General features: G+C 41.5%; 1 protein-coding gene across 2 annotated transcripts in view; it reads left to right on the top strand.

Annotated features, from left to right (window-relative positions):
- The first annotated feature begins 416 nt into the window (after positions 1 to 416).
- Positions 417 to 13,105, top strand: part of EPB41L4A (erythrocyte membrane protein band 4.1 like 4A) — a 133,385-nt gene continuing 120,696 nt past the window's right edge. Inside the window, exon 1 of one of the 2 annotated variants that reach the window (XM_085213232.1) lies at positions 417 to 1,038. In XM_085213232.1, the coding sequence (XP_085069358.1) occupies positions 940 to 1,038 (99 nt within the window). In that variant the 5' untranslated portion in view covers positions 417 to 939. The remainder of the gene's footprint in view (positions 1,039 to 13,105) is intronic. The other variant, XM_085213231.1, reaches the window with a different exon arrangement.

Below are 13,105 nucleotides of genomic sequence, written 5' to 3'. Positions count from 1 at the left end.
GAGGTAAACGCACGGCACGGTGGGAACAGGGCTTAACCTCTGACTGAAGGGGAGAAAACATACAATATTGGTAGCAATAAAACACAGGCGTACAACTGAGTAGTCCAGAAATTATACAGAGGCACTTGCAACTTCTTTTACGTCCTATTTTTTTCACAGGACCGATGGTTCTTAAACGCATTTGCAGCAAGTTCACTATTTACACGAGAAGGCACTTCTGGCCGAGGGGCTTCAAAGCCATCCTTTCCCGGACTCTGCCGCCGTTTTCTCCAGCACTCCGCCACCACATGCGGGAAAAACCCATCAATCCTCCTCGACCCGACGCCCGCGAGGAGCCCGGCCCGCCCGGGCCCAGCAGGGGTCACTGCTGCCGCGGCGCGGGGCGCGGCCGGGCGGGGCGGGGCGGCGGCGGCGGGTAGGGCGGCTCTGGGTCTGGGCTAGAGACGAAGGGGGGGGGACGCTCCGCCGGCATCGCCGAGCGGCGGGGCAGCGCTCGGCGGACAGGTGCCGTCTGCGGCCTCCGCGCCGGACCCGGACGCCCGCGGCTCCACTAGTGCGGGGTCGGCGGGCGCAAGCCGCGGTGCTGCCTCGGCGGCCGCTCCACCGCACAAAGAGGCAGCGAGGGAACGTGCGCTCACGGGGAGGGGGACGGGCGGGTGGGCGGCTCGGCACCTCCCCGGGGCGGCGGCGGAGCGCCGTGACAGCGAGGGCCGTGCCCGGCTCCTTCCTCCGCAGCTCCGTGTCTGCTTCTCGGCGGAGAGCTGCCCGCAGCCCCGTCCAAGCGCTCCTGCGGGATGGCCGCGGCGGAGGGCGGTCCCCCGGGTCCGGGCGCTGAACTATAGCGGCCCCGGCCTGCAGCAGACGCGGCGGGGCGCGGAGCTCGACGCGGCCCTGCCCGGCTGCGGCTCAGTCCTAATCGGTCTCCGGAGCCCAGCAGGCATGGGCTGCTTCTGCGCCGTCCCGGAGGAATTCTACTGCGAAGTTTTGTTCCTGGACGAGTCCAAGCTGACCCTCACCACGCAGCAACAGGGCATCAAGGTGAGGGCGGGCGGCGGCACTGCCTCGCGTCTCGTCGCGCGGCCGGGAGGGGTGCCGGGGATCCCGCGGGAGGTGAAAAAATTATGGTTGTGGTCTGGTGAGGGACAGGTGGCGCGGGAAGACGCCTGCGTTGGAAAGCTGTAGGATTTCAGCGAGCAGGTGCCGGGCAGCGCGGAGCACTCCGGATTCTCCACGCGAGTGTTTTCCTGTACGTGCCGTAAAGAAGAAGAAATAGAGGAGTGCGCTGCACAGCCCCCTGAGCCGCCGCTCCCGGGTGCCTCCCCGGCCCCCGGCAGCAGCAGCCCCCTTTGGCGGTGGCTGACAGCTCCCCAGCCCGGCGCTGGGAGAGTCCTGCCGTGCTCCGTCGCGCGGCTCTGCGCTGCGGCTCTCTGCCTCGCGCTGCTGAGCCCCGGCAGAATGAGTGGAAGCCGAGGTTTTGTTGAAGGCCTTTGACTTGGTCAGGTTTGGGTAAGCCCGGAAACAACAAATGGTGCGTCTTGGACACTTGAAGCTCAACGCGAGGTCTTGGAACTATTAGCAAAGTAATGATGTACTTGAATCAGGAAATCAGACAAATGACAACAAATTACAGAACTATCTGTTTTTCTAATTTGATTCTGGAAAACGGATGAGACATTCAGAGAATACAGAATTTTTGCTAGGGTAGCCTGTATGTCAGCCCAGTTACTGAAGTTTACTGGAAAGGAGGAATAGGGAGCCTGCAATTAACAATATCAACATAACCATGATCTTTGGCACTACCAGCTCTGCGTGTACAGAGAATTTTCATGCTTTGCAGAACCAACAACCTGCAGATAGCTCAAAAATCCAAGCTTAGTGGACTAAGCAAACTGCAGTGATACTGGAATTCACTAGCTACCTAAGGTCTTTCAGGTGTGAGCTTTGACACATCTGAAAAACTTGTCTGTGCAGTCATGGAAGAATATTTGAGGAATAATCTGCAGATATAGTCCTGTAGTTAGCTTCGCAAATCCAAGACCTGAAAGGTGGTGGTTATGTGCAGTGTCTGACAAAATCGTACCAAGTATAGGAAAGGGTCTAAAAAAGGCACAACTCTGCTTTAAGAATCTGAGACTTGAAGTGCTGGGAATGGTCTTGTTTCAGATCAGGGTGTGGTTTCCTGCCATTGTTGCTGCGACCTGGCTGTGGTGTGATGCTGAAGATTTGATCCCTTCCACCTGCTCCTTCCCAGTGTTGAATTCCCATTCACTGAATTGTTGAATTCCCTTTCCCATTGAGCAGTGGAGTGAACTGGAACAGTCTGTGGATTTGACAGAAAAGTAATAGTGGCTAATATTGTGCAGTCAGCACTGGGATTACAACCTTGGGAACTTCAGGGAAAGGAGAATCTCTGTGTTTTTTTTTTCTTTTTGTAGCAGGGTTTTGGTTAGGTTTTTGGTTTTGGTTGTTTTTTTTTTTTCTTTAATTTTTATTTTTTTTAAAGATTTAATTTGTATAATGTGAAACCACACCCCGGTGCTGCAGTTCCATGAGCAGAAGGGAGCTGTGCAGCTCTCTGACCTCGTAAGTGGTTTCCACCTTTGTGTTCTTTCTCCGTTGTGTTTGTACAGCTGTGTGTGAAGAGCAGTGCGTATCTAGCTGAAGAGGAGCCGCCACTTTTCCTCTTTCTGCGTTAGTCCTCAGTTGGATCCTCGTCCTCTTTAGAGCACCGGGCAGAACCAAGTCCTGGTTTACTTCTGTCACTTTAAATTGCTTTTTTTCTGTGATTTTCCACTGAAGTTCCATGATTATTTTGTAGGAAAAAAGATCTTAGAATTCATCAAATTCTGACAAATTTGATGTTTTAACCAAGAAATAAACCAGTTATATAACTTTGCTGAATGTTTAGTTTGGTGGCATACGAACCTCTAAAAGTGCATTCTTAATGAATCTGTTTTTATAGTATTTCAGCTTTGGCACAAGGTACAGATTATGAATGTTTTTATGTATTTTATTCTAAAACTGTAATTTTATTCTAAAAAGATTTCCTTCTTTCTTCCATTTTCACATGTTTAATTGGGTTTATAGTCACCCAGGAAGCCAACGGCTTTTGTAAAGTTTCACAAATTGTTCTCAATTACAAGAGAGATTTTTAGGTGGTTATGAAAGTGACACTATTCCCTAAGTATTTGCAATTTACTGTCTGTGTATGTACCTGGTTGCAATGGATTTAATGGTGTTTGCTATGAAGGGTGAGAGGCTGAGTCTGTCTCCAGGAGTACTCAGCAACTCTGCTGTTTTTGTCAATCTGAAATAAAGGCATGAAGCACATACTTGCCCTGGAACTTTGAAAAATGCTTTACTTGGTTTGCATGACACTTCCTTCTGTCTTGATGTATTTGACAGCAACTATATGTAGTAAAATATGACATTTTTTGAGTTACGAACTCTATGAAAGCACTCTCGATACAGTAGAATTACGTGTGCACTTGGTTAAAACACTGCAGAGGGAACAAGGCTCTCAGAGCTGGCCATCCTTTGTGGATTTCTGAGGGCTCCTCAGGGAAAGAAGTCTGCTTTTCCTGTACGCGGGCAGGGCAGATGAGGTGCAAGGAGATCCAGCAACTCTCCAGGGGCTTGCAGCAGGTGGTCAGCATCTATCCCTGCATAAGGCCACTGGAGCCTGCAGGCCACAATGACCCGCCTGCCTGCCTGGGCCTCACTGCTGGTGGTGCTCAAGCAGCCTCTTCCATATTGCAGCTCTGAATGGCTTTTGCTCCTCATGGTTTTCCATGTTTTTTCACTGCTGGCCACGCTGTCTTGCTGTTCTCCCTTTGTATCTTTGCAGTGTCAGGTAAGAGTGCAGTTGTGTGGAAAGGTGCAAATTGGTTCTCCAGCTGTCAGGCGTACAGTAGGCGGATAACGGCTATAAAATCAGGAAATCAAATATTACATAGCAGTTTTTGTTTCCCTGTAGCCCATTGGCTGAGGGAGGTATTTTGGAGAGCAAGTGTTTTGAGACAAAAAGGCAATGGCAGTTCTTAGTCCAGACAGTTTTGGATTTGAAAGAGTCTGTTTGCGGTGTTCTGGTACTGTGTGCCTGATGGAGGCATATGGTGCAAATTGAGGCATCTGTTCAGGCTTGTAGACGGAGCTCTAACAGTGGTGTTTATGACACCAGTTAAGAGATTTTAGTAAAACTCATTACTAATAAGAATTACCTGGTAATTGAAACAAGTTTTTTTTGCTTTTCCAGGACTGTTATTTTAACCTGTCATCATACAGATCGAACAGTAAGTTAGGCAGCTTTATGCAAAGCTGCATCTGGTAGGCACTTTTTATTCGGTGGAGTTAGAGGGCATGTCAGTAGTATTCTGATACGATGTCTGACTGTGGATGGGTTATGTATGTCACACACATTGAATCTATTAAGAGTAATTGTCACTGAAGGAGTTTGGGGTGCATATTGAACCATTTGTATTATTGGGTGTTGAGGAAACTCTGTATGGCCTTGGAAAATTCTGCTGTGACTCATACTTGTGATAAGCTTTTTCAGAAAGATCAACTGGCTTTTTTCACTCTACCTTGGACATCTCTTTTTCTTTTTAAATCTGAGCACTTTAAAATGTTCCAGAGTTCGTGCTTACAAAATATAACACACAAAAAAATGTGGGTGTACCTTTGGCATAAACTAATTTAGTTTTAGGGGACCCCAGTACATATGTATTTCTCCTGATATAAACGCTTAGTGAATACACGTGCCAGCAGAGCAGAGATCCCTACGACTAGGAGGATCTCATCGTTTGCTAATGATTCAAGTTGAGAGTCAGCACTGAAAATCAAATTGGCAGTCATTTGGTATGTGAATATGGGACGTGTTCTTTGTGATAGTAATTTCTGTTGTTTTATGTTTCTTCGTCTTTCGAAAAGCATGTTTCTGTTATAAATTTTCTTCCTTATGCAGGTACACTATTTCAGAAAGCCTAAAAATCTTTTTAATGGTAGATTGCGGCTGCATTTGACCTATAGAAATTTTGGTCTGTGCTGTTGAAGTGCAGTGTGAAAACTGAAGCGCGTTACATGTGGCTATTCTTTCCTTTGCCCTGGTTCAAATGGATTCAGAGATGCTTTCAGCCCAGATTCTTTTAGATGTTCAGCGTGTTGTGGAGAAATGTTCAGCATTCTTGTGAAAAGAATAGTTAATAAAAGTCAAACCTTTATTATCACAGTATTTAAAGAACAGAATTTTGAAATCTTGTTCTTTTTAAACTGAAACAGTATTTAGAAAAACTGTTTCCAAGTCTTGTTTGAAACCTTGTTGTTTCTTTTCTTTATAACAACTGCAAGCTTCTGTCAGTTGTGCATATTTTGCTTGCCAATGGGGAAATTGAACAAATAATCTAATCAAAATCTAAGTGTGTATAAATATTCTTCTTCAGAGATGTGGTATCACTAAAGATCGTTTCTAATAAAAGGTATAAAAATATTTCTAAGAAAAATGTGAATTGTTTATATTCCATAGCACTTCCACATTAGGAGGATTCTAAATTTTTATCTTTTTATTATGGATATAAAAAAGGATGAGGAAATGTGATTGTGCACTGTGTTCAAAGTGCACGTGTGGAATTGTGTAGTGTTCCAGTGCTCTAATTGAAAAGAAATGAAAGGAACAAGAAGATTCATGTACCTTGCTATTAAGCACTTCTCAAAAATCACTGTCACATACATGAAATAGATTAGTAATTTTACTGAGGTCTTTGCAGATGAGACCAGCAAAATACTCTGGGGAGTAACCAGAAAATAAATGAACACTGGGATACTGTTTTCTCTAGGTGCATTTAACGAAATTAATGAAACCAGCATGACAGCAAGAAGGAAATCCATTGACTTTTAAATGAAGTAACCTTTTAGTCATCCTGAGATTCGAGCAGTAATATTGTCAGAGGAGTCTGTTTGCTGGTTTCAATGAGTAATAATTTCTTTAATATAAATAATATAATCAGAGCAAATGTAAAGTTTGTGAGATGGTGGTCTTATTAAACTTCCTTTTGGATTTTGGTATTAGCATTTCTTGTATTGGACTATTTAGTGTAGTTAAATACCATCTGTTGATATTATGTTTTATGTTCAATTCTCAAACTGAATTGCTCTTCCACTCAAGTTATTGGGAGCAGGAATCACTTGTATCAAAGAATCTCTTGGAGAAGTAATTGGGATGATGCTTCAGAAAGATAATTTAATTAATAAGTTGCAGGAGCTTTTTTTTTGTTGTTGTTATTTCACACTGTATAATATATGTTACCAAGGCGCTATTAAAAATGTGTGAAAAGGTAAGAAGTTACATATTGATCATGCTGCCCTGTTAATAGTACTAATATTTTTGTTAGAAAGATGACAGATTACTGCTTTAGTCCCCTTTCATGTTTCTTGTCCTCCGTTTTTGTTTGTTTGTTTGTTTTTTGTTTTAATAGTATTTTCCTCAAGATAATTGCATTTTTTGATAGTGATACTACAGGTTTATTTGCTGTATTTTCATCACAAGTGAGATCTTTACAGTTAAGTAATATTTCAAAATCTGAGTAGAATTTTGTAGACTGCATTTTAGTGCATTTCAGATCTTGTGTTTACTGTGTTATCAATTCAATTTCATAATTTAAAATCAAGATTGTAATTTCTGTCTTGATTATGCTTTTGTTCCTGCTTCTTCCTTTGTATTCTCTCTTTGTGGTGGTTGAACCCTGCAGGCATGGGGGTCAAAGGGGCATGCCTGGGGTTGCCACATGCTATTACTTAGAAGTAGAAAGACAACAGAAACATTGCAGAATGAGAGCCGGGCCCTTTTGGTTGCGTTGCGCTCTTAAGAGGGGAGCCTGTCTATTCTTCCAAGTGGGAGCGTGCCCTTTAATCTCTGACAGAAGGTTGTATTCCTTGGTTTGTGTCCATAAGTACTGTGTGGTTATTAATTTTTTTAAAGGCTAAAATTTAAATAGTCAGATTTAGAGATTTATGTCACTGTAAGGCAGCCACACCTTGTTCTGTCTGCTGTGCCACTAGTTATGACTTGACCATGCTCAGTGAGTCCTGGGGAGGCAGGTGCTCGGCTGTAAGAAAAAGGGCCAGGGAGGACCAGTCTAAGGTGGATATAGACCACAGGCAACTGTCATCACACTAGCAAGTGGAATTTGCATTGTTTATTTGACTGAAAGGACAACACTAGCGATGGAAAGGACAGAACTAGGAGTTGAGTACACTTGGGAGCAGATCAGTGAGAGAGGAAAAGAAATGTGATGATAAGAAATTTTTCAATGTAATTCTAGTAGATCCTTTCCAAAGCGGGAAATGAGAAAGCTCAGTGATGTCTCTGAATTGACAGTATAAGCCGCCGTTACTGAAAAGAACAGTAAAATGTAAAATAGGGGTCATTCTTCACAGAAATCTTTAGGGACTGGAATGCGTTGTCAACATACAGAAAAAGGGTGCTGTTTTGAAGTCTGTTTCATAAAGTCTCGTAGAGTTTTGAAAGGATTGCTCTTAAACAGTTCCTTCTTTCTCTTTGCCTCTGGTGATTTTTTTGTTGTTCTTGTCTTGGTGCAATGTGATGGAGATGCATAGATGTGGCAGACCGTCTCAGCACTCTACTGTTGATATTGTATTTAATGAGGGGGATCCGTTACAGTCAATGAAAACTAACCTCTACTCCTATTACATATTCAAAATATGTAATAAATTCACTATTTTATAGCCATGGATAATTACTAATGTGGAGGAGAAAGTGGGCTATATTTTGTGTAGTTTGTAGGTGCTTTTTTTTTTTTTTGGTCCACATTTAGTCCTTACACTTGTTAAGGCCACAAATAGTTCTTTGTAATGCAGACAAGAAAATGCTCTTTATCTGTATAGTTCTAGTTAATGAAGTTTCAGATAGATGGGTAACATCTGTATGTGGTTGAATGTGACAGTTTGATAGTAAGTGGCTCTGCAGTTCGGTATCTTTACTGTGTTCTCAGGAAAATATGAACTAAGCCAAAGAATTCATCCTTCAGTACAGTATGTGAGACAAGATACCTTTTAGCGAGGGAAGAGGAGCATCTTTTGTTTCTAAGTTGCATGAAAAGTAATCTGAATACAGAAAATGGCATGTAATTAGTGGTAAAATTTGGCATGATTACTGATGTGACTAAGCACACATTTTAGTGCTTTGCAGAACAAAAGGCTGTTGACTGTCTTGCAGATTAAGCCAGGTAATAATCACTGGACCTGGTTCTTGTTTTCCACGTAACTGTATTTCTCAGGGTAACTTTTCATTTATGACAGAGCCGTCTTTATAAGAGGCTGTGCTGAGAACCCGCAATGGTGAGTGTGTTTTAGTGTAAGATGTGTGATTACAAGGAATTGGTGAAGGCAACTACACAGAATTCCAAAAGGAGGAAAAACACTTAGATGACAACAACTGCTTTTTCAGGTTTTAATATATGTTGAGAAACCTTTAGATTCTCAAGTTTTTTGAGGCCATGCTTGTACTATCTGAGAAGACAGTATTATGGATGGAGTGCAAGGAGCCCCAGACATCATGGGCTCGATGATACTCGATGGACATATCTGTACCATGTTGAACATAGCCCAGACCTTCACCTTGGAGTTTTACTTGAAGTCTGTGTGATGCTGGAAGACAACCTTTCATTTGCATAGACGATTTATTCATTTTATATGTCAGAATAAAAGGAAGAGCCAAGTGTCTGGCCATCAGACTTCTGGTTTTCAATGCGAGTGAGGAATAAGTGGTATGTATCAGGTGCTGTGAAGGTAGGTAATGTGGAAGACTGTCTGGAACAACTGAAACTAGACTGTTTATATTGAGGAACATACGGCAAATAGTCCTGACAATTATGCATGGACCTTTGTTCACAGGAAATTAAGGTGCTTTAGCATGGATCAGGGGAGAAAAAAGGCAGCCTTAATTCAGTAGTGGTGGTCAGGAGACAAAGCCCTGGGGCAAATGAGGGGGAGATGCCAATTGATGGTGTGGTTATACTGGCAAAACACTTTTTCCAGATTGATGTTTCCTTTGAGAAAGAAGGAGAGAAAGCTACAAAAGCTTGTTACGGAACCTTGTTATGGAACCTTTTGAAGAAGTGCTTGGATGTCCTGACTTGCTCTCAGCTTTTTAGGTTTCATTTGCATCAACTGCTTTGGGTAGCGTTGGCTTGAAGGTGTTTTTTAGTATTTTTTTAAGGATTGAATAAAGCCCTAACATTCAAAAGGTCAAATGTTTTGCTTCTGCTTTAAGTGATTCTTCAGTCATATTCTTCCTCCCATTCTTTTTTTTCTATATAAAAATGTCTCAGCATGACCTTTTCATTTTGTGTGCAACATTTGAGTTGCATGAATGCTTCAGTTTACTTTTCAGTGTGTGCTTTCAATGTGTAGGATCATATTTAGAAACAAAAGCTTCTGATATCTTTCAGAGATACAGCATTTATTCTGGATTACTGTGAATAGTCTTCTGTTTTTTTGTGTTAACACTTGACAACTCTAGACTCCTTAAAATCACCTCTGCAAACCCTTTTCCCCTTCAAAAGTGAGGTTTGTATTTTCCCTTCTCCCAGTGCTCCAAATAGATGTGGAGAAGATTTATTACAAAGAAAATGCTCTCAGCTTTCTGATTCCTTCAGTAATTCATTGTTCGTGGAGTATTCTGGCAAAAGGTAGTACTCTTCCTTGGGCAGTGGTTTGGTAATAACATTTCTTTATCTTGTGAAAGCAATAGTGAGTTTACTAGAGCTTTTCTCTGATCTGAGAATAAATTGAGAATTTGGTTTCAATACCAGTGAAAGCAAAAGATGTTTTAGCATACTTCAGCGCTGACTTCAAGCGGAGCCAAATTGGACCCAGTTTTTCTATGAGCAGACTCAATAAATGATGACTCTTGAAAATAAAACATGTTAGATCTTGTTCAAAGATGTTAGTTTATTATTCACATAAAAGAGACATACAAACTTTCTACCTTTTCATTAAAAATTAAATTTTTTTTTAGTCATCCTTTCTTTGGCATTCAGGTCTTAGGTCTGACTGTTGAGAGCATGAAAGCTGTGCTTATTTTTCTCAAGACTGAATCTTTATTCCATGATTGTAGAGCTGCCTTTTCTCTTTTCCTGCTTTCTGCAAGGGAAGCAATTTTTGTGAGCTGATTCCTGAAGACTTTTCTTAAAGATGATCTGTAGTGCAAGTCATGTTTGTTTACAAACTCTGCTTTGTAGAACAAATACAAGTGAACAGAAGTCAGCATGATGGGTCAGAAAAAAATATCTTTCTGACATTGTGTGTATGTCTGTGTAAAAATTAGAGGGGGTCTTAGTGAAAGGAAGATGTTTAGGAGCTGGAATCTATAATGTCAAAAGGAGAGAAGTATCTCAGATGTTCTTTTCTTTTGTTGTTTTTCTTTGCATTAATTTGAATTGTAACAACCTCATTTTTTTTTCCCCTGTAGCTTGCAGAAGCTCCGTAAGAAGGCAATAGTCCCACAGGAAGGCATGCTTCTGATTTGGTGTACTTTGCTGAGAGGAAAACCTGTCTGGGGGAAATTAAACCAGATGAGTTCATTGAAAATGAACAGAAACTAGTTTTTTCATTTTGGATGTCTTTTTTTTTGCCCTCTTACATATTCTGTATCTTTATTTACTGTTGATGAAAATTACGTAGGTCAGGGTTGAGGATTTGCAATAGGACAACATAGGTAGACCTCCCTACAAAATAATTCAGAACTTTGCATTAGCAAATAATGCACTTAGAGAAAGTCCTAAATCAAAAGGGTAAGTGGAATTTTCTTCAGTTTTATTTTATCCTACCAAGTGCCTTCTCTTGATGATTCAAAACAACTATTTTTTTAAATATGCCTATTCTACTGTTTAAGCATGTTTAAGCATGCACTTGAGAAGTTGCAAAAGTACAAGCCAGTGTTTTTACTGTACTCAGCTGTCTTCTGAAGTTCTATGAATGTGTGTGGTGTCCACCTCCTTGCTCTAACAGAGATTATTCTTTGTGTGTGTTTGTATAAAATCCGCCACTTGGCTGATCTCATTCTGTGGAACTTGGTGCAAGTTTCTTCTGCCTTTGCTAAGGGTGAATTTAGTTCTTCATCTTACTACACTTGACATAAATTTCAGCACACAGAGCAGACAGATACATTGTCATTACTGAAAAGAAAGGTACTTTATGGATTGCTATTAGTTGCGTAGTTTCTCAGGTTTGTTCTGATTTGTATTTTATTTTGTCCATACTGAAGGAATATGGGATAAGAAAATTGACTTGAACTGTAGCAGTTGAATTTTAAACATTGATTTCTTAGGGAACAAAAATCAAGACAATGTTCTTGGCCTTCTCATCAAAACATGCCAAACTGGAAGCATGCTGTCATGTACAGTAGCTAGCAAGGAGTACATTGCTTGTAAGAAGCAGGTGTTTGCTCTGGGTTCACCATGCATGCAGATGTGCTTGCAATTTGAAGTCAGTTTAGACCATTACTGGGCAGAGTTACGAGGAGCAGGAAACCTGATCTGGCTGATAGGCACTTTCAAAACAGCACGGCCTTGCAAAGAGGAAAAAAGGTCATGATGCAGGGAAAAGCATGATTCTTCTTAGCTCTTCTAAGTCTGAAACTGGAGCAGGGAACCAGGCAAACTGTTTACAAGAAGTTGCAGTAGTGATTGTTTAAAGCGTACACAAAGGAAGTCTTGTGTTCTGTCAAGAGTTAGCCATTTTCTGTCTGGAAGAAGGGACCAAACGTTTAATTAAACAATGCATTGACTATTAGTTTATGCTTTAGTATTCCTGATACATGAAGGTGGTTATTCAGGTATACAGCTGTTTCCTCCCGTACAAATTGGCACTTGAGTTTTTTCTTTTTCTTTTTAGAATGATGATTTTTAGTCATGACAGCATGTTTGCAGACAGAAAAAATAACCAAGTCCTCTGCAAACCATGAGCACAAAGGCAGTCCCTGCCCCAAAGATTCTGTAGTCTAGGGCTGAAACAGTACATAGCGAGTGAACTAACAGGTGTGGGAGAGGAGCAGATTAAAATGGAGGAGAAAAGAGGGCATGTTGTCAGTTCAAGGAATATTATCTCTATGCTGTAGGATGTCTGATTAAATTTGGGTTGTTCTTTTGACAGCATAAATTTTGTAGGTAAACAGCACTAGGCATTCATTCCAAATTATAAACATGCAGGGTGGATGGATTGTGAAGAACTGACCTGTATTTACTTGCTGCAGGAATGCCATAGTTCTAGGTTTTTACTACAGAATATTTATGAAGGTAAAAACCTGTGAAAAGAATCTGTACTGAAGCAAATAATTTTGTGCTTTCCTTAAGTGGAAAGGATAATAGGTTAGCAATACCAGTTTAACAGACTCCCTGGGGTGGGCTGGCAGGGAGATACACTGTGACTACAGGAGCAGCTTGAAAATTTGCAGGTGAACCACAGATTTTAAGCATCTTCTGCACAGAACTGCGAAGGTTGCTCGTCTGCCAAAGGTCTAGGAGGTGATTCCACATACACATACTGACCTTACCAAAACATAATACCCACAGTGTCAAACTTTTGGATCAATCTTGTCAACTCATCACACCCTAAAGTCTCCAACAGTTTGGCCTGCATGCAGAAATTGTCTTTATGACTAACTAGATGTGTTTTTATGAGCAGAGCTACAACCTCTGATAGACTGTTTTGTTAAACATTATGGGAGTGCTCATGATAGTATAGGCTACTTACTTACTGGGCAAGGAATATACCAGAAAGCTTGAAGCACTTTGAGACATCTTTGTCTAGAAGACATGTCAGTGTCTCTCTGTGTCGGTCCTATAGGGTAAGGATTATAGCAGAAAAATATTTTGCTGAAATAACTGGCTTGCTTGAACCTGAGTGGAACAGGTGACTTTTGTTTCAATTTAATTCACTTAGCTAGATTCACAAGGCCATTTTTTATTTTGAACAAAAGATTGTTCTTTCTGGGGTTCTTCCTTCAACTGAGCATTGTAATCTCAAGTGAAATAGGGAATCCAGACTGATTAAGATGGAATTAATTTAAGTCAGTGGTTAGGCTTTGGCC

This window comes from Meleagris gallopavo, chromosome Z, assembly GCF_905368555.1.
Source record: "Meleagris gallopavo chromosome Z, MGAL_WU_HG_1.1, whole genome shotgun sequence".
Lineage (NCBI taxonomy): Eukaryota > Metazoa > Chordata > Aves > Galliformes > Phasianidae > Meleagris > Meleagris gallopavo.
This window is presented reverse-complemented; position numbering and strand designations above follow the sequence as displayed.